This window comes from Sander lucioperca, chromosome 16, assembly GCF_008315115.2.
Source record: "Sander lucioperca isolate FBNREF2018 chromosome 16, SLUC_FBN_1.2, whole genome shotgun sequence".
In the NCBI taxonomy this organism is placed as follows: Eukaryota; Metazoa; Chordata; class Actinopteri; order Perciformes; family Percidae; genus Sander; species Sander lucioperca.
The window spans coordinates 28,689,529-28,701,417 of record NC_050188.1 but is presented as its reverse complement, the minus strand read 5'-3'; the positions used below and the strand labels follow the sequence as shown (position 1 = coordinate 28,701,417).

At 41.4% G+C, this 11,889-nt stretch overlaps 1 protein-coding gene across 1 annotated transcript; it reads left to right on the top strand.

Annotated features, from left to right (window-relative positions):
- Nucleotides 1–3,083: 3,083 nt before the first annotated feature.
- Nucleotides 3,084–11,378, top strand: LOC116035516. The gene is made up of 3 exons (XM_031278607.1): nt 3,084–3,388; nt 10,723–10,864; nt 11,082–11,378. Exons 1-3 carry the CDS (start codon nt 3,186–3,188, stop codon nt 11,349–11,351), a joined length of 615 nt encoding a protein of 204 aa, XP_031134467.1. The 5' UTR covers nt 3,084–3,185; the 3' UTR covers nt 11,352–11,378.
- The last annotated feature ends 511 nt before the right edge of the window (nt 11,379–11,889 follow it).

Sequence of the window (11,889 nt, the reverse complement as noted above, 5' to 3'; positions counted from 1 at the left end):
GGTATTGTACTCAATAAACTCACCGGCAATCGTACTTCACCCATTTTCAAGGTGGGAACTGTATACATGTCCATAATATGGAAATCCATTCCCTATGGGTTATTTTAAGTCAGTATTTAATAATGCCTCCAAAATGATATGAAATCTAAAAATAAAAACATACATGTCTCTTGGCTGCCTCTTTTATAAGCTTGAAGCAAGCATTCCCAATCCAAGCCAAGGTCAATGAGTTTGAGTTAGAAGAAATAATAAATAGCATAATTTTTCTTTTAAGCAAACATTGAAAACAGGTCCCACAGACCCAAACACCTTACAAGGGTTAAAGTAGGCAAGCATGCTGTATATGACAAGAAAGAAGACAAGACAGAAGACTCATGGAATTGGCACTCACCAGTTCATCCTGGAGAGGCCCCAGGTCATTGGACCACAGTGGACCACGGCTTGCATACTGGTGGTCCACCAGCCAGCCACCTGCTGCATAAACATGGTCCCCTGGGTTCCTCCTCGATGGTGTGCTATTACCTCCAAGGTACCTCCAACAGAAAAAGGTTGTTGGTGTCACTCTGGCATACAATAGAGAGAGAACCTCATCACCAGCCTCTAGACAGACTTGCCTCACCCGCTTATTTTTCCTGGCCTCAAAGCTTTTTTTGGAACTGCTCTGGGCCTTCTCGATGTTGTTGATGACCTAAAAGGTCAGTAAATAGAATTTAGTATACTTCAATGCATGCAATCATCTTGCACATAAGTTACATAAGACCTAACCTTCTCATTTAAAGCTTTGGTTTTAAACAAGGTACTGTCCAGCTCTTCCTCTGGATCCTCAACCCCAAAGTTGTCCTCCATTGGACAGGCTTTCATAGCCTATGGGAGATGGGGGTGACTGTGGAAGAGGAGATAGTACGGGCTGTACTGCGTCGATCTCTAATTTAAAAAAAGTGTTTTAGTATGCATGGGCATACTTTCAACAACAAAAATATCCCTGTGAAATGTCAAACTAATCTGTGTTAATGCCATACACAATTGCTTGCAGATGAACGTCCCAATCATTGTGGGCCTCATTCACGTACCGCCTGAGGGCACGCTTCACATTTTGGTTGGTCCGTTCATCCTTAACCATCAAAATGCATTTACTACATACACATCTTAAGCAAACAAAACATTCATGGACTGAATAACATTGTACTCTTAGCATTTTGTGCCAGCACACTTACCATTTGTTTGTGGATGGTAGGCACTGGACACAGCATGCTGGATATTCAGCGCCTCAAAGATATGTGTGTTGAGCTGCCAATCCAAAACCTAGGTTATAAGCATTGAAAACATGTCCCACATTGTCCCACCCAAACTTAAAACTACTGTCAAACTCGCTGCCTCTGTCCGAAAATATTTTCCAGACCATACCGAACATGTAGAGTTTAGAGACCAGGGCTGCCAATACCTCACTGGCTGAACTGTTCTTTAGGGGCTCTGCAATGACCCATTTTGTGAAGAGATCAGTGACAGTTAAAATATACTGGTGCTTCCTTGGGGTCTCTCTTAGAGGACCAACCAGGTCCATGTCCACCACATCCTATGGCTCTTTCACCTGTGGATATATGTAATGAGTTTATAGATACATAAGTGTCTTCTACACTTGCGATTGTAGATCTTTATTGGGTGGAGAACCCGTGGAACTGTCTTTATGGGATCATTCAGTTGGCATTGCCGACAACATCGCACGTACCTGATGTATGAATGCATTATTTAAAATAGAAATTAAAGTCAAGGAAAACATAAGACTGACAACTGTAACATCTGAAGATCAGACAGTAACGGTAATGCATCTTTTGCAAGCCATGGTAGTCTGAGGAAGGGCTGTAAGGGCTTGAAACGTCACTGTAATTAAATAAATAAAAACTTTAATGGGAGCTTTCTGGTGTGCGGATCTTTCACTTTTCTTTGAACGGTAACATTTTTGATCCTGCACCCGAAATACATGGATGTAGAGGATAACTACAGATTTATTTATTTAAGATGTATTGGTGGTATTTACCTCAAAAGCACATTAAGCTAAAAGCAAGGTGACTTCTTCGGACTTGCGAGTGCTGTCAAATCGATCGTAGCCTATGCGGTTTGCTCACATAGCCTAGTGGTGTGGTGGTGAAGTGCAGTCATGCTGCGTTCATGAGCATAGGTTAGGCTCAGGTCTACGTCCCGTAGTAGCCTATATTTTAATTTAACGTCTTTAATGGTAAGAGACCGCACAGGGATGGATAATGAGCGTTGTTTAAGATTAAATTACAATGCCACATATGGCAGACACCTTCAGATGTGAGAGACCCCCTCAGATTTTTGACTTTGTTGCTTTCATGGGAGCCAGTCCTCACTCTATGGGAGCTCGGCTCCCTCTGGCTCCCACGTAATTCGAGCACTGGGCCACCCGCATGAATTTCTTCCGGTCAACTGACAGCCCCACTTACCAGGTACTGTCAAAGGGCAACATGAAAGGAATACTGGTCCATGTTGTTTCATTGAACGAATGATTAAAAAACATAGATATCTTGAGTCAGCATATGCTGCTACAATATGTTTACATATAGGTACCATGATGGGACACTAAATCAAATCAAATCGATAGGCTTTATGCCGAGCGTCACGTGACCAAACCGGAAAACAGGTCTCCTGACTTCCGGTTTGCTTCTGCTTGTCGGAAAAGCCGGTAGCAGCTGTAGGAACTGACGGTGACAGCTATTGACCTGGCCTAGCTAACCTAGCTGGCGCTTTTTACTATTGGCGTTTTATTTGATTTTAACTTCTGAATCTGAATGTTAGTGAGAAGAAGGAAATGTCAAAGCCAGTAAAGTACCAGAAGCGGGATAATCCCAACAGTGATTTCTTCTGCGTACCTCAATGCACGACGTCAGGGAAGTTCAACTCCACCGTGAGTTTCCACCACTTCCCAAAGAAAGAAACCGTAAGAAAAATATGGATACATAATGTGATACGTGAGAATTTAGTAGTCACCACAGTCTGTAGTAGACATTTCGTCTCCACGGATGTCATTCAAGGTGGACAACGCTTGAAACCTTTTTCTGGCTGTACCCGTGTTGTTCGCCTGGAACGACTACTCTCTGCCGGCAGTCAGACCAAGTGTCTGGGAGAGAACACAACGACCAGAGGATGAATCAACTAAAGAGGAAGAGATGGATGTTGAACTGTTGCTTCAGTGCCATGATTACGATGCAAAACCAGAACCATCAGCTTTGGATATAGCATGTGAAAAAATAGAGGTCCAGCAGCAGGTGATAGAGGAGCTGCAAAAGAGGCTGGCTGAGGTTACACTGAAGCAGTCATTTGGCTTGGAGAGATTTTTAGCATCGGATGACGACATCAGATTCTATACCAGGTACGTATTATGTCATATGTTGAAAATTTCTTTATTAAGAGTAACCCCTTGAGATGCACCATCTCGTTTTTGAGGGGGTCCTTAACAATAATTGAATATACAATCCAATCATAATTAGACACAACAGTTAACAAAACGGAAACAGATAAAAAAAACAAAAAAAAAAAACAAAACATAGTCAGTCAGTCATAATCAAGTTTGTGACAAAGCAAGAATGAAACTGGATACTACTCATAATATTAGAAGAGGTGTTATGGTGTTGTAGAGGATTAAGGACAGGTACAGTTGGTAGTGTAATAGGAAAAGGGCATTTTTAAAGGAGTGGAGAGATAAAATGGACCGAATATTTACAGGTAGATTATTCCAATCTGAGGGGGCTTTAAACCTAAAGGCTTTCTTAGCTGTTGAGAAATGTACAGCAGGGACAGAAAAAATAAGTTGTGTAGAGTGTCTCAAGTGGTAGGTAGAGGAAAAGGGTACCATAAGCTGTTTAAGATAGCTAGGGTAATTGCAATGTATACATTTGTAAATAAACAGCAACCAATGCTGATGTCTTCTTATTGAGGGTGATGGAAGAGCAAGTTTTTCATACATAATACAATGATGAATAGTAAAAGGACATCCAAGAACAAATCTACAGATTCTGTTGTAAGCAACATTGAGAGGGAGCAGATTAGTGCTGGGTGCAACCTGATATACAACATCAGCATAGTCCATAATTGGTAAGATAAGTTGTTGCACAAGTTTCTTTCTAACAGTAAGCGAGAAACATTTTCTGGATCGGTAGAGAACACCAATACCAAAATTGATTTTTTTTAAATATAATCAATATGATACTTAAATGAGAGCTCAGAGTCTAGCCAAAGTCCGAGGTATTTGGTGTGTTCAGCTTTTTGCAGTGAACTACCATCAGAACATGTAATTACACGTGTGACCTTTTAATTTGGATTTGATGGTCTGTGGAATTCCAAAAATCATAATGTGAGATTTGGTTTTGTTAAGTAATAATTTATTTCTTATGAGCCAATGTTGTAGGCTATCAAAGTCAGACTGCAGAGCTGATTCGATTTGTAATAAATTAGTTTTGAAAGTGTATAATACTGTATCATCTGCATAAAGCTGAACACAACATTCAGAGCAGATTGATGGAAGGTCATTAACAAAAATAGAAAAGAGAAGTGGACCAAGAGTGGAACCTTGAGGGACACCTCATTGCTGAATTAATATATCGGATTTGCATCCTTATATAATAACACATTGTTTTCTGTTATGGAGATAGGAATTGAACCAGAGTAGTGCATTGAGCGACAAACCAGCAGAGAACAATTTATCCAAGAGCAAGTAATGATCAACTAAGTCAAATGCTTTTGTTAAATCAATAAAAATTGCAACCAGTTAGTTGACTGCTATTAGATGCAGAGAAAATATCATTTGTAAGCTTTAATAGTGCAGTGGTTGTGGAATGATTTGATTAAACGGCGATAACATATTGCACTTATCTAGATAATGGGACAGTTGATCATAAATCATTTTTTCGAAAACTTCTGCAATAGAACAGATGATTGAAATTGGTCGATAATTATTGGGATCAAGAACATCACCGCCTTTATGGAGGTAGTGGAATGATACAGGAACATTTCCATATGGCAGGTATTTCACATGTGGATAAAGACATATTAAAGAGATCACATAACGGATACATAATGATATGAGCTGATCATTTGAGAAATCTGGTTTCAATGCCATCCAACCCAGGACCACTGCTCATTTTTAGAGCATTGTTTGCATTTTGTACCTCCACAGGTGTTATATGCTTGAAAGAGAAACTATGACGGGCAGGAAATTGTTTAAATGGCAATCAATAAAGAGATTGGGAACTGTAGCTGAAGATACCTGAAAGAAATGTTGATTGAACGCTTGTGCAATTAGTAGTGGGTCTTGTAAAATGATTTTATTGACTGTGAGTTTAGTAGGTAAGGATTTCTTGGATGTATTAATTATATCTTTAATTGTATTCCAGAACTGTTTAAGATTTCTAAAGTCATGTACAAGGGATTCCTTATAATAGTTAGATTTAGCATTTCTGGACATAGTTTTACTATGATTTCGCAATTGCCTATACCTTTCCCAGTCAGTCGGATCTTTGGTTTTATGAAAGTTAGCCCAGGCATTATCTCTCTGTCTAAATATACTTATAAGGTCAGATGTTATCCATGGAAGATGCGCACCCTTAACTTTAGTGGTTTTCATGGGAGCGTGTTTATCTACAACGTTAATAAATTCAGAATATAGAAAGTCCCATGCATTATTTACATCTGGAATAAGATGAAACCTATCCCAATTAATTGAAATCAGGTCATTTATTAAATGGTTTATATTTAATTTCTTGTATTGCCTAATTCTAATTAATCTGGGTGGTAATTTTGGCAATTTAATTTTCCAGATGCAATATACAATGGCATGGTCACTGAAACAGTCGGACATAATCACTGCTTTAATGAATCTGTTTGGATGAGAAACCAATATCCAGTCAAGAAGAGATTGACTCCGGGGCATAACACGGGTGGGTTCTCTGATGAGCTGGGTTAGGTTTCCAAGTTTCCAAAAAGGTTTCTTTCTTTTGAGGATTTATCAGTCCAGTTCTTGTTAAAGTCTCCCAGTAAGATAATTTCATTTCTGCACGTAATTGAATTAATAGTAGAGATGATAAAATCAAATGATTCCGCTGGTGCAGAGGGAGGTCTACATAGACGGGTTTCCTGTTTACAAACATTACAGGGTGCGTGCGCATACCAGGGGCAGAAAGCCAGATTGGTGAGCTGGTCCACTACTGCAACAACCTTAAGCTTTCCTTATTGTTTGTATATAACTGCTGACTCAATAAACGTGATTTTAGTTGGATCTGTTTGTCTGTCTTTAATTTTGCAGTGTTACTGTGATATATATGTATGGCTATAATTATCATTTTAGGCTAATGTAATAGCCAATGTTAGCAGCAGGGTTACCCCTGAGTGTACCCCTATGGTTGGTTTATGCCTTAAAATAATGGCCAGGATTCCCGGGCGAAAGGTACGATATGTGTCTCCATTTCAAACATCACTGCAGGTTGACTGTTTTTAGCAGCAGAGGTTGATTGTGGGCGAGAGGGCGACAACACTGTCGTGGTTAGCTCGCCGAAACTCTACTGCCGCTGCCTCGGCAACGTTAGCTAATGGCCGCTAGCATATAGGCTAACTATAGCCAGTTAGCTTTGTGTGTAACGTAATAAAAACCCACCTATCTTGTTTATTCAATAACATTATGGTACAAAAGGAGCACTAAGGCCACAGGTCTTATGTTGACAACGTGGAAGCAGATATAAGAAACTCCAAAGGCAGTCGTAATATTTACCTAATATTAACCTAACGTTAGCAAAACATCGGCGTAGCTTTAGCTAGCAGTCTAAACTTGTCTCGAGTTCACTTAATACATCCATGGTACGGACCTTTAACTATCTACGGTCCGGACTCGAGTACTACAGCCCTGACAGGTAGATATTAGTTGAACAACTGAACAAGCTGCAGCTTTTCTGTTTGATACAACGGGAGCCTGACTCTTCAGAATCAGAATCAGAATCAGAAAGGGCTTTATTGCCAAGTACGTTGCACATACGAGGAATTTGTCATGGTGTTGTTGGAGCATGTCACACATACAAATATAAGAAGGATAAAAAGAATATAAACAATATAAGTATAAACATATACACACAGTATGTATTAATAACGATAAAATAAAATTAAATAAATAGTAAAATAAATTAAACAGTAGTAAAAGGAACGCTACAGCAGAGTAGGTACAGAGTAGGTACAGTAGGTACAGAGTATTTACAGTGGGGTGTGGAGAGAGTCAGGGTGGATTCCGGGCCTTGTTAATAAGACTAGTGGCGGTGGGGAAAAAACTGTTTATGTGGCGTGAGGTTTTGGTCCTGATGGACCTCATCCTCCTGCCAGAGGGGAGTGACTCAAAGAGCTTGTGTCCGGGGTGGGAGGGGTCAGCCACAATCTTTCCAGCACGCTTCAGAGTCCTGGTGGCGTATAGGTCCTGGAGCGGCGGCAGATTGCAGCCAATCACCTTCTCAGCTGACCGAATGACACGCTGCAGCCTGCCCTTGTCCTTGGCAGTGGCAGCAGCGTACCAGATGGTGATGGAGGATGTGAGGATGGACTCAATGATGGCTGTGTAGAAGTGCACCATCATTGTCTTTGGCAGGTTGAATTTCTTCAGCTGCCGCAGGAAGTACATCCTCTGTTGTGCTTTCTTCACAAGGGAGCTGATGTTCAGCTTCCACTTGAGGTCCTGGGAGATGGTAGTTCCCAGGAAGCGGAAAGACTCCACAGTGTCAATTAGGGAGCCACAGAGGGTGATGGGGGCAGGTGAGGCTGGGTTCTTTCTGAAGTCCACAACCATCTCCACTGTCTTTAGAGCGTTGAGCTCTAGGTTGTTTTGCTTGCACCAGGTCACCAGGTGGTCAGCCTCCCACCTGTAGGCGGACTCGTCTCCATCAGAGATGAGTCCGATGAGGGAGGTGTCGTCCGCAAACTTCAGAAGCTTGACAGACTGGTGACTGGAGGTGCAGCTGTTGGTGTACAGGGAGAAGAGCAGAGGAGAAAGAACGCAGCCCTGGGGGGATCCGGTGCTGATGGTCTGTGAGTCGGAGACGTGTTTCCCCAGCTTCACATTCTGCTTCCTGTCAGACAGGAAGTCAGTGATCCACCTGCAGTGGAGTCAGGCACACCAAGCTGGGAGAGTTTCTCCTGAAGCAGAGCCGGGATGATGGTGTTGAAGGCAGAGCTGAAGTCCACAAACAGGATCCTGGCGTAGGTTCCTGCGGAGTCCAGGTGCCGGAGGATGTAGTGGAGGGCCAAATTGACTGCATGCTTACATATGACCCCAATCTGCCCTTCCCCTCCCCAACCTCCGACGGTTTTTGGCAAAAGCATGCTTCCCCCTAGGTATGTTAAACATCAGGCACCCATCACTGGCTCTGTTTGTGCAATTTACCACGCAACAACTCCTTGGCGTTTTGACTTACGCTATGCTGCTACTACTACTAGCTACACGAAACACGTCTTCTTTCTGCCCCCCGGTTGCGTGCGCAAGCAGTGATGACGTTGCCGAGAAATCCATGTATATGTTACCAATAGTTATGTATTTATTATCATGCAGGGTTATCTTTACAAAAATACACTCAAAGTGAGATGGATCAACATCAGGGACAATTAACTCAAATACAGATACAGATAACAGAAAGAGAAAGAGTGACCATATCACTAAGGTGCTGATAAGACATAAATTAAAACAGCTGCTACATAAGGCTTCATTAGCAAAGCAAAAAAAACAAGATAAAAGAATCCATTGACAGGTCTTTGCATTAAATATAGTTTTAATAAGTAATTAATTTACCACCAGCCTAAACTAGTCAAAAGGGTGCCAATTTTCATTTATATTTTCATTCCTTCTTTTTTACGACATTAGGCCTCTATACGGCAGCAAAACAAAACACAGCTCAGTGGCGATGCAACCTGTTGAGTGTAAACAATACTCAAAAATAGCTGCATAGTAGCAAATTATAAGATAAAACAAAGGCATGAACACATATATTAATTCCAAGAGTCAGGCACTGTGACTGGTCATACATTGACATGGCTCTTTTTGCGACTTCTTACCAGGTTGTCGTACCATCAGTCTTGAGGAGGCTGATGAAAGGCTAGAATCTAGCCTATAGAGTTCATGGAGGAGTTAGCAGAGGACATAAAGACAGCTTCTGCAGCTTTGTGGTCAGTGAAAAGCTGCTCTTTGCCATGAGAAATCACACTCAGTGTGCAGGGGTATCGGAGGGAGAACCTCAGTTGGAGTTCACGGAGCCTCCGCTTAACCGGGTCAAAGGAGCGACGCCTTTTCGTCAGGTCGGCACTGTAATCCGGATAGATAAAGATGCGACTCCCGTTAAATAGCAGCTCTTTTTTCTCTTTTTTTCAAGCCGTAGGATCTTCACCTTATCCTGGAAGTTTAGCAACTTGATCAATATTGGCCGCGGACTGGGTTTGTCGCCCTAAAGAAGTGTGGGAGTACGATGCGCTCTTTCCATGGCAGGCAAAGTGGGGAAATTATCCTTCCCCAGGACTTGAGGGATCAGACGGGCCATAAAATCCAGCATGTCGCGGCCTTCAACACCTTCAGGTACCCTGATGAAGCGCAGATTTAGGGATCTTTAGACATTAAGTGAAGCTTGTCATTTTCCAGTTTTTTGACCCGAGTGAGGAGATTGCTTAGATTGTCTTCATTTGCTCCCACACGCTGTTCCATTTCTGAAACATGTTCTCCTAGATTAGTCAGGGATACTTTCATTTCACTCAGTGTAACACAGATAGGATGTCAATTGGTGTCAAAATAGTCCATTAAATCAGCTTTAACCTGTTGGATGCCGTCAAACAGGGTTTTCATCTGGACTTGGTCCATGATTTGGTGATGTGCCTCCGGCGTTTATCAGGATAAATAAGTTGAAAAGACGAAGGCCTAGCCTCAAGAATAGACGTATTTGAACAAGTATTAAGTATATCAAAGTCTTACTTATAAGACTTTGATAAGTAGGCATAAAGATGTACTCATAGAGCCATGAAGTGCTACAAACATTTAAAGACAGCAGGACCTGCACTCACACAGCATGCTCACTAAGTGGCCATCTTGACCGAGATTTCTTGATATGATACTTAGCTTGCATACCTCTGTGGTTATGACTTTCTTGCAGACCTAGATTGTGTTCAAATCCATTCATTTATGAATGTATATGTACACACACAGTAGTGGGCAGAGTATTCAGATCCTTTAATTCAGTAAAAGCACTAATACCACACTGTGAAAATACTCCACTACCTGCATTCAAAACCTTACTTATGTAAAAGTATGTAAGTATTATCAGAAAAATTTACTTAAAGTATGAAAAGTAAAAGTACTCATAGTGCAGTAAAATGATCCCTTTCAGTGTTTTACTATTATATAGGATGTTTATGGATTAATATTACTGCTACATTAATGTGTATGTTGCATTTTACTGCTGTAGATGTTTAAGGTTGAGCTCATTTTAACTTCTTTATATACTGTTGGCTAGTTTAATCTATAAGATCATCATAGCCTGTTTGTAGCATCTCTGTCCTGTGAGAACCACATATCTCTAAAAAGTCAACAAGCTCAGAAAAACAGCCTGTTTTCAGCTTTGTGATGATGCATTTCCCAAACATCAATAATGGGTTATGCTTTGATTTAAAGGTAATAATAATTTTTTTTCACTCTTTTAGATTTGCCAGCTACCGCCATCTACAGGCATTTTGGAGACAGATTGAACCTGCAACGAGGAGAATCGTGCGTGTTGGTACACAGTCATCCACTTCCAGCACAACAGCAGCTCCTGACAATGCCACTGATCCACCTCGTCGACCGGTAGGCATAGTTCATACTTAATCATTTTGTTTTTAAAAGTAGCTTGCTGATAAATCCGCATCCGTAAGAACACTACTATCTAATTCAATATAATTAAAACCACATACAAGTGGTCTCAGACTTTTGGACCCCACTTTACAAACATTTATGATGACCATGCAGTGATTATCGTTTTTACCACTAAGATTTGTCCCCCCTGCTCCCCACCTCCCACCAGCGCCGATGCCTTCCAATGGTTGATGAACTGTTCCTGTTCTTGGTGTACCTGTCGCTGGGTCTGAAGGAGAAAGATCTGGGTGATCGTTTCAGCATTCATCAGTGCACTGTCAGCAGGATAATCAAAACCTGGGTACATTTTTTGTACACCTTATTGGGTGCTGTTGGAATATGGATGTCTCCTGAGACAATTAGAGCCATGGTGCCGAGTGTATTCAGCAAATACTCTGACACACAAGTCCTTATTGACTGTACAGAGATGAGATGTTAGATGCCTTCATCTTTACTCTTACCGAGTGAGATGTTTTCACAGTATAAATCCCACACTACCTTGAAATGAATGATTGGTGTGTCACCACATGGTGCTGTTACTTTTATTTGCTCACTGTATTCCGGGTCTATCAGTGACAAAGAATTGTTCAGGCAATCTGGCATTGTCCCTCTTTTGGATAAAGATATGGCTGTAATGGTGGACAAGGGATTCAGAATTGACGACCTAGTGCCTTGCAAAGTTTACAGACCACCTTTTCTGAGTAAAAAGTCACAGCTGTCTCATGGCGAAGTGCTGGTCACTCAGGACATTGCACGCTTAAGGATACATGTGGAGAGGACAATTAGGCGAATCAAAGAGAACAAACTGTTTGACACTATTATCCCTCTGACCAGTTGTGGCCGTATCAACCAGCTTTTTGCAGTAGCCTGCCTCCTAACAAACTATCAAAAGAAGCCACTGGTCAAGGCTTGGGCCAAATAACTTTGTTAACCTCACTGAGCCAGTCTCTCTGGATACTTGTACACTGAATGGTCAA

What these genes read in the sequence shown, in the direction of transcription:
- LOC116035516 (XM_031278607.1), top strand. Translation starts at nt 3,186, where the DNA reads ATGGATGTTGAACTGTTGCTTCAGTGCCATGATTACGATGCAAAACCA. An exon ending in GACATCAGATTCTATACCAG is followed by an intron (nt 3,389 to 10,722) that starts GTACGTATTATG and finishes TCACTCTTTTAG; the next exon opens with ATTTGCCAGCTACCGCCATC. An exon ending in CTGATCCACCTCGTCGACCG is followed by an intron (nt 10,865 to 11,081) that starts GTAGGCATAGTT and finishes ACCTCCCACCAG; the next exon opens with CGCCGATGCCTTCCAATGGT.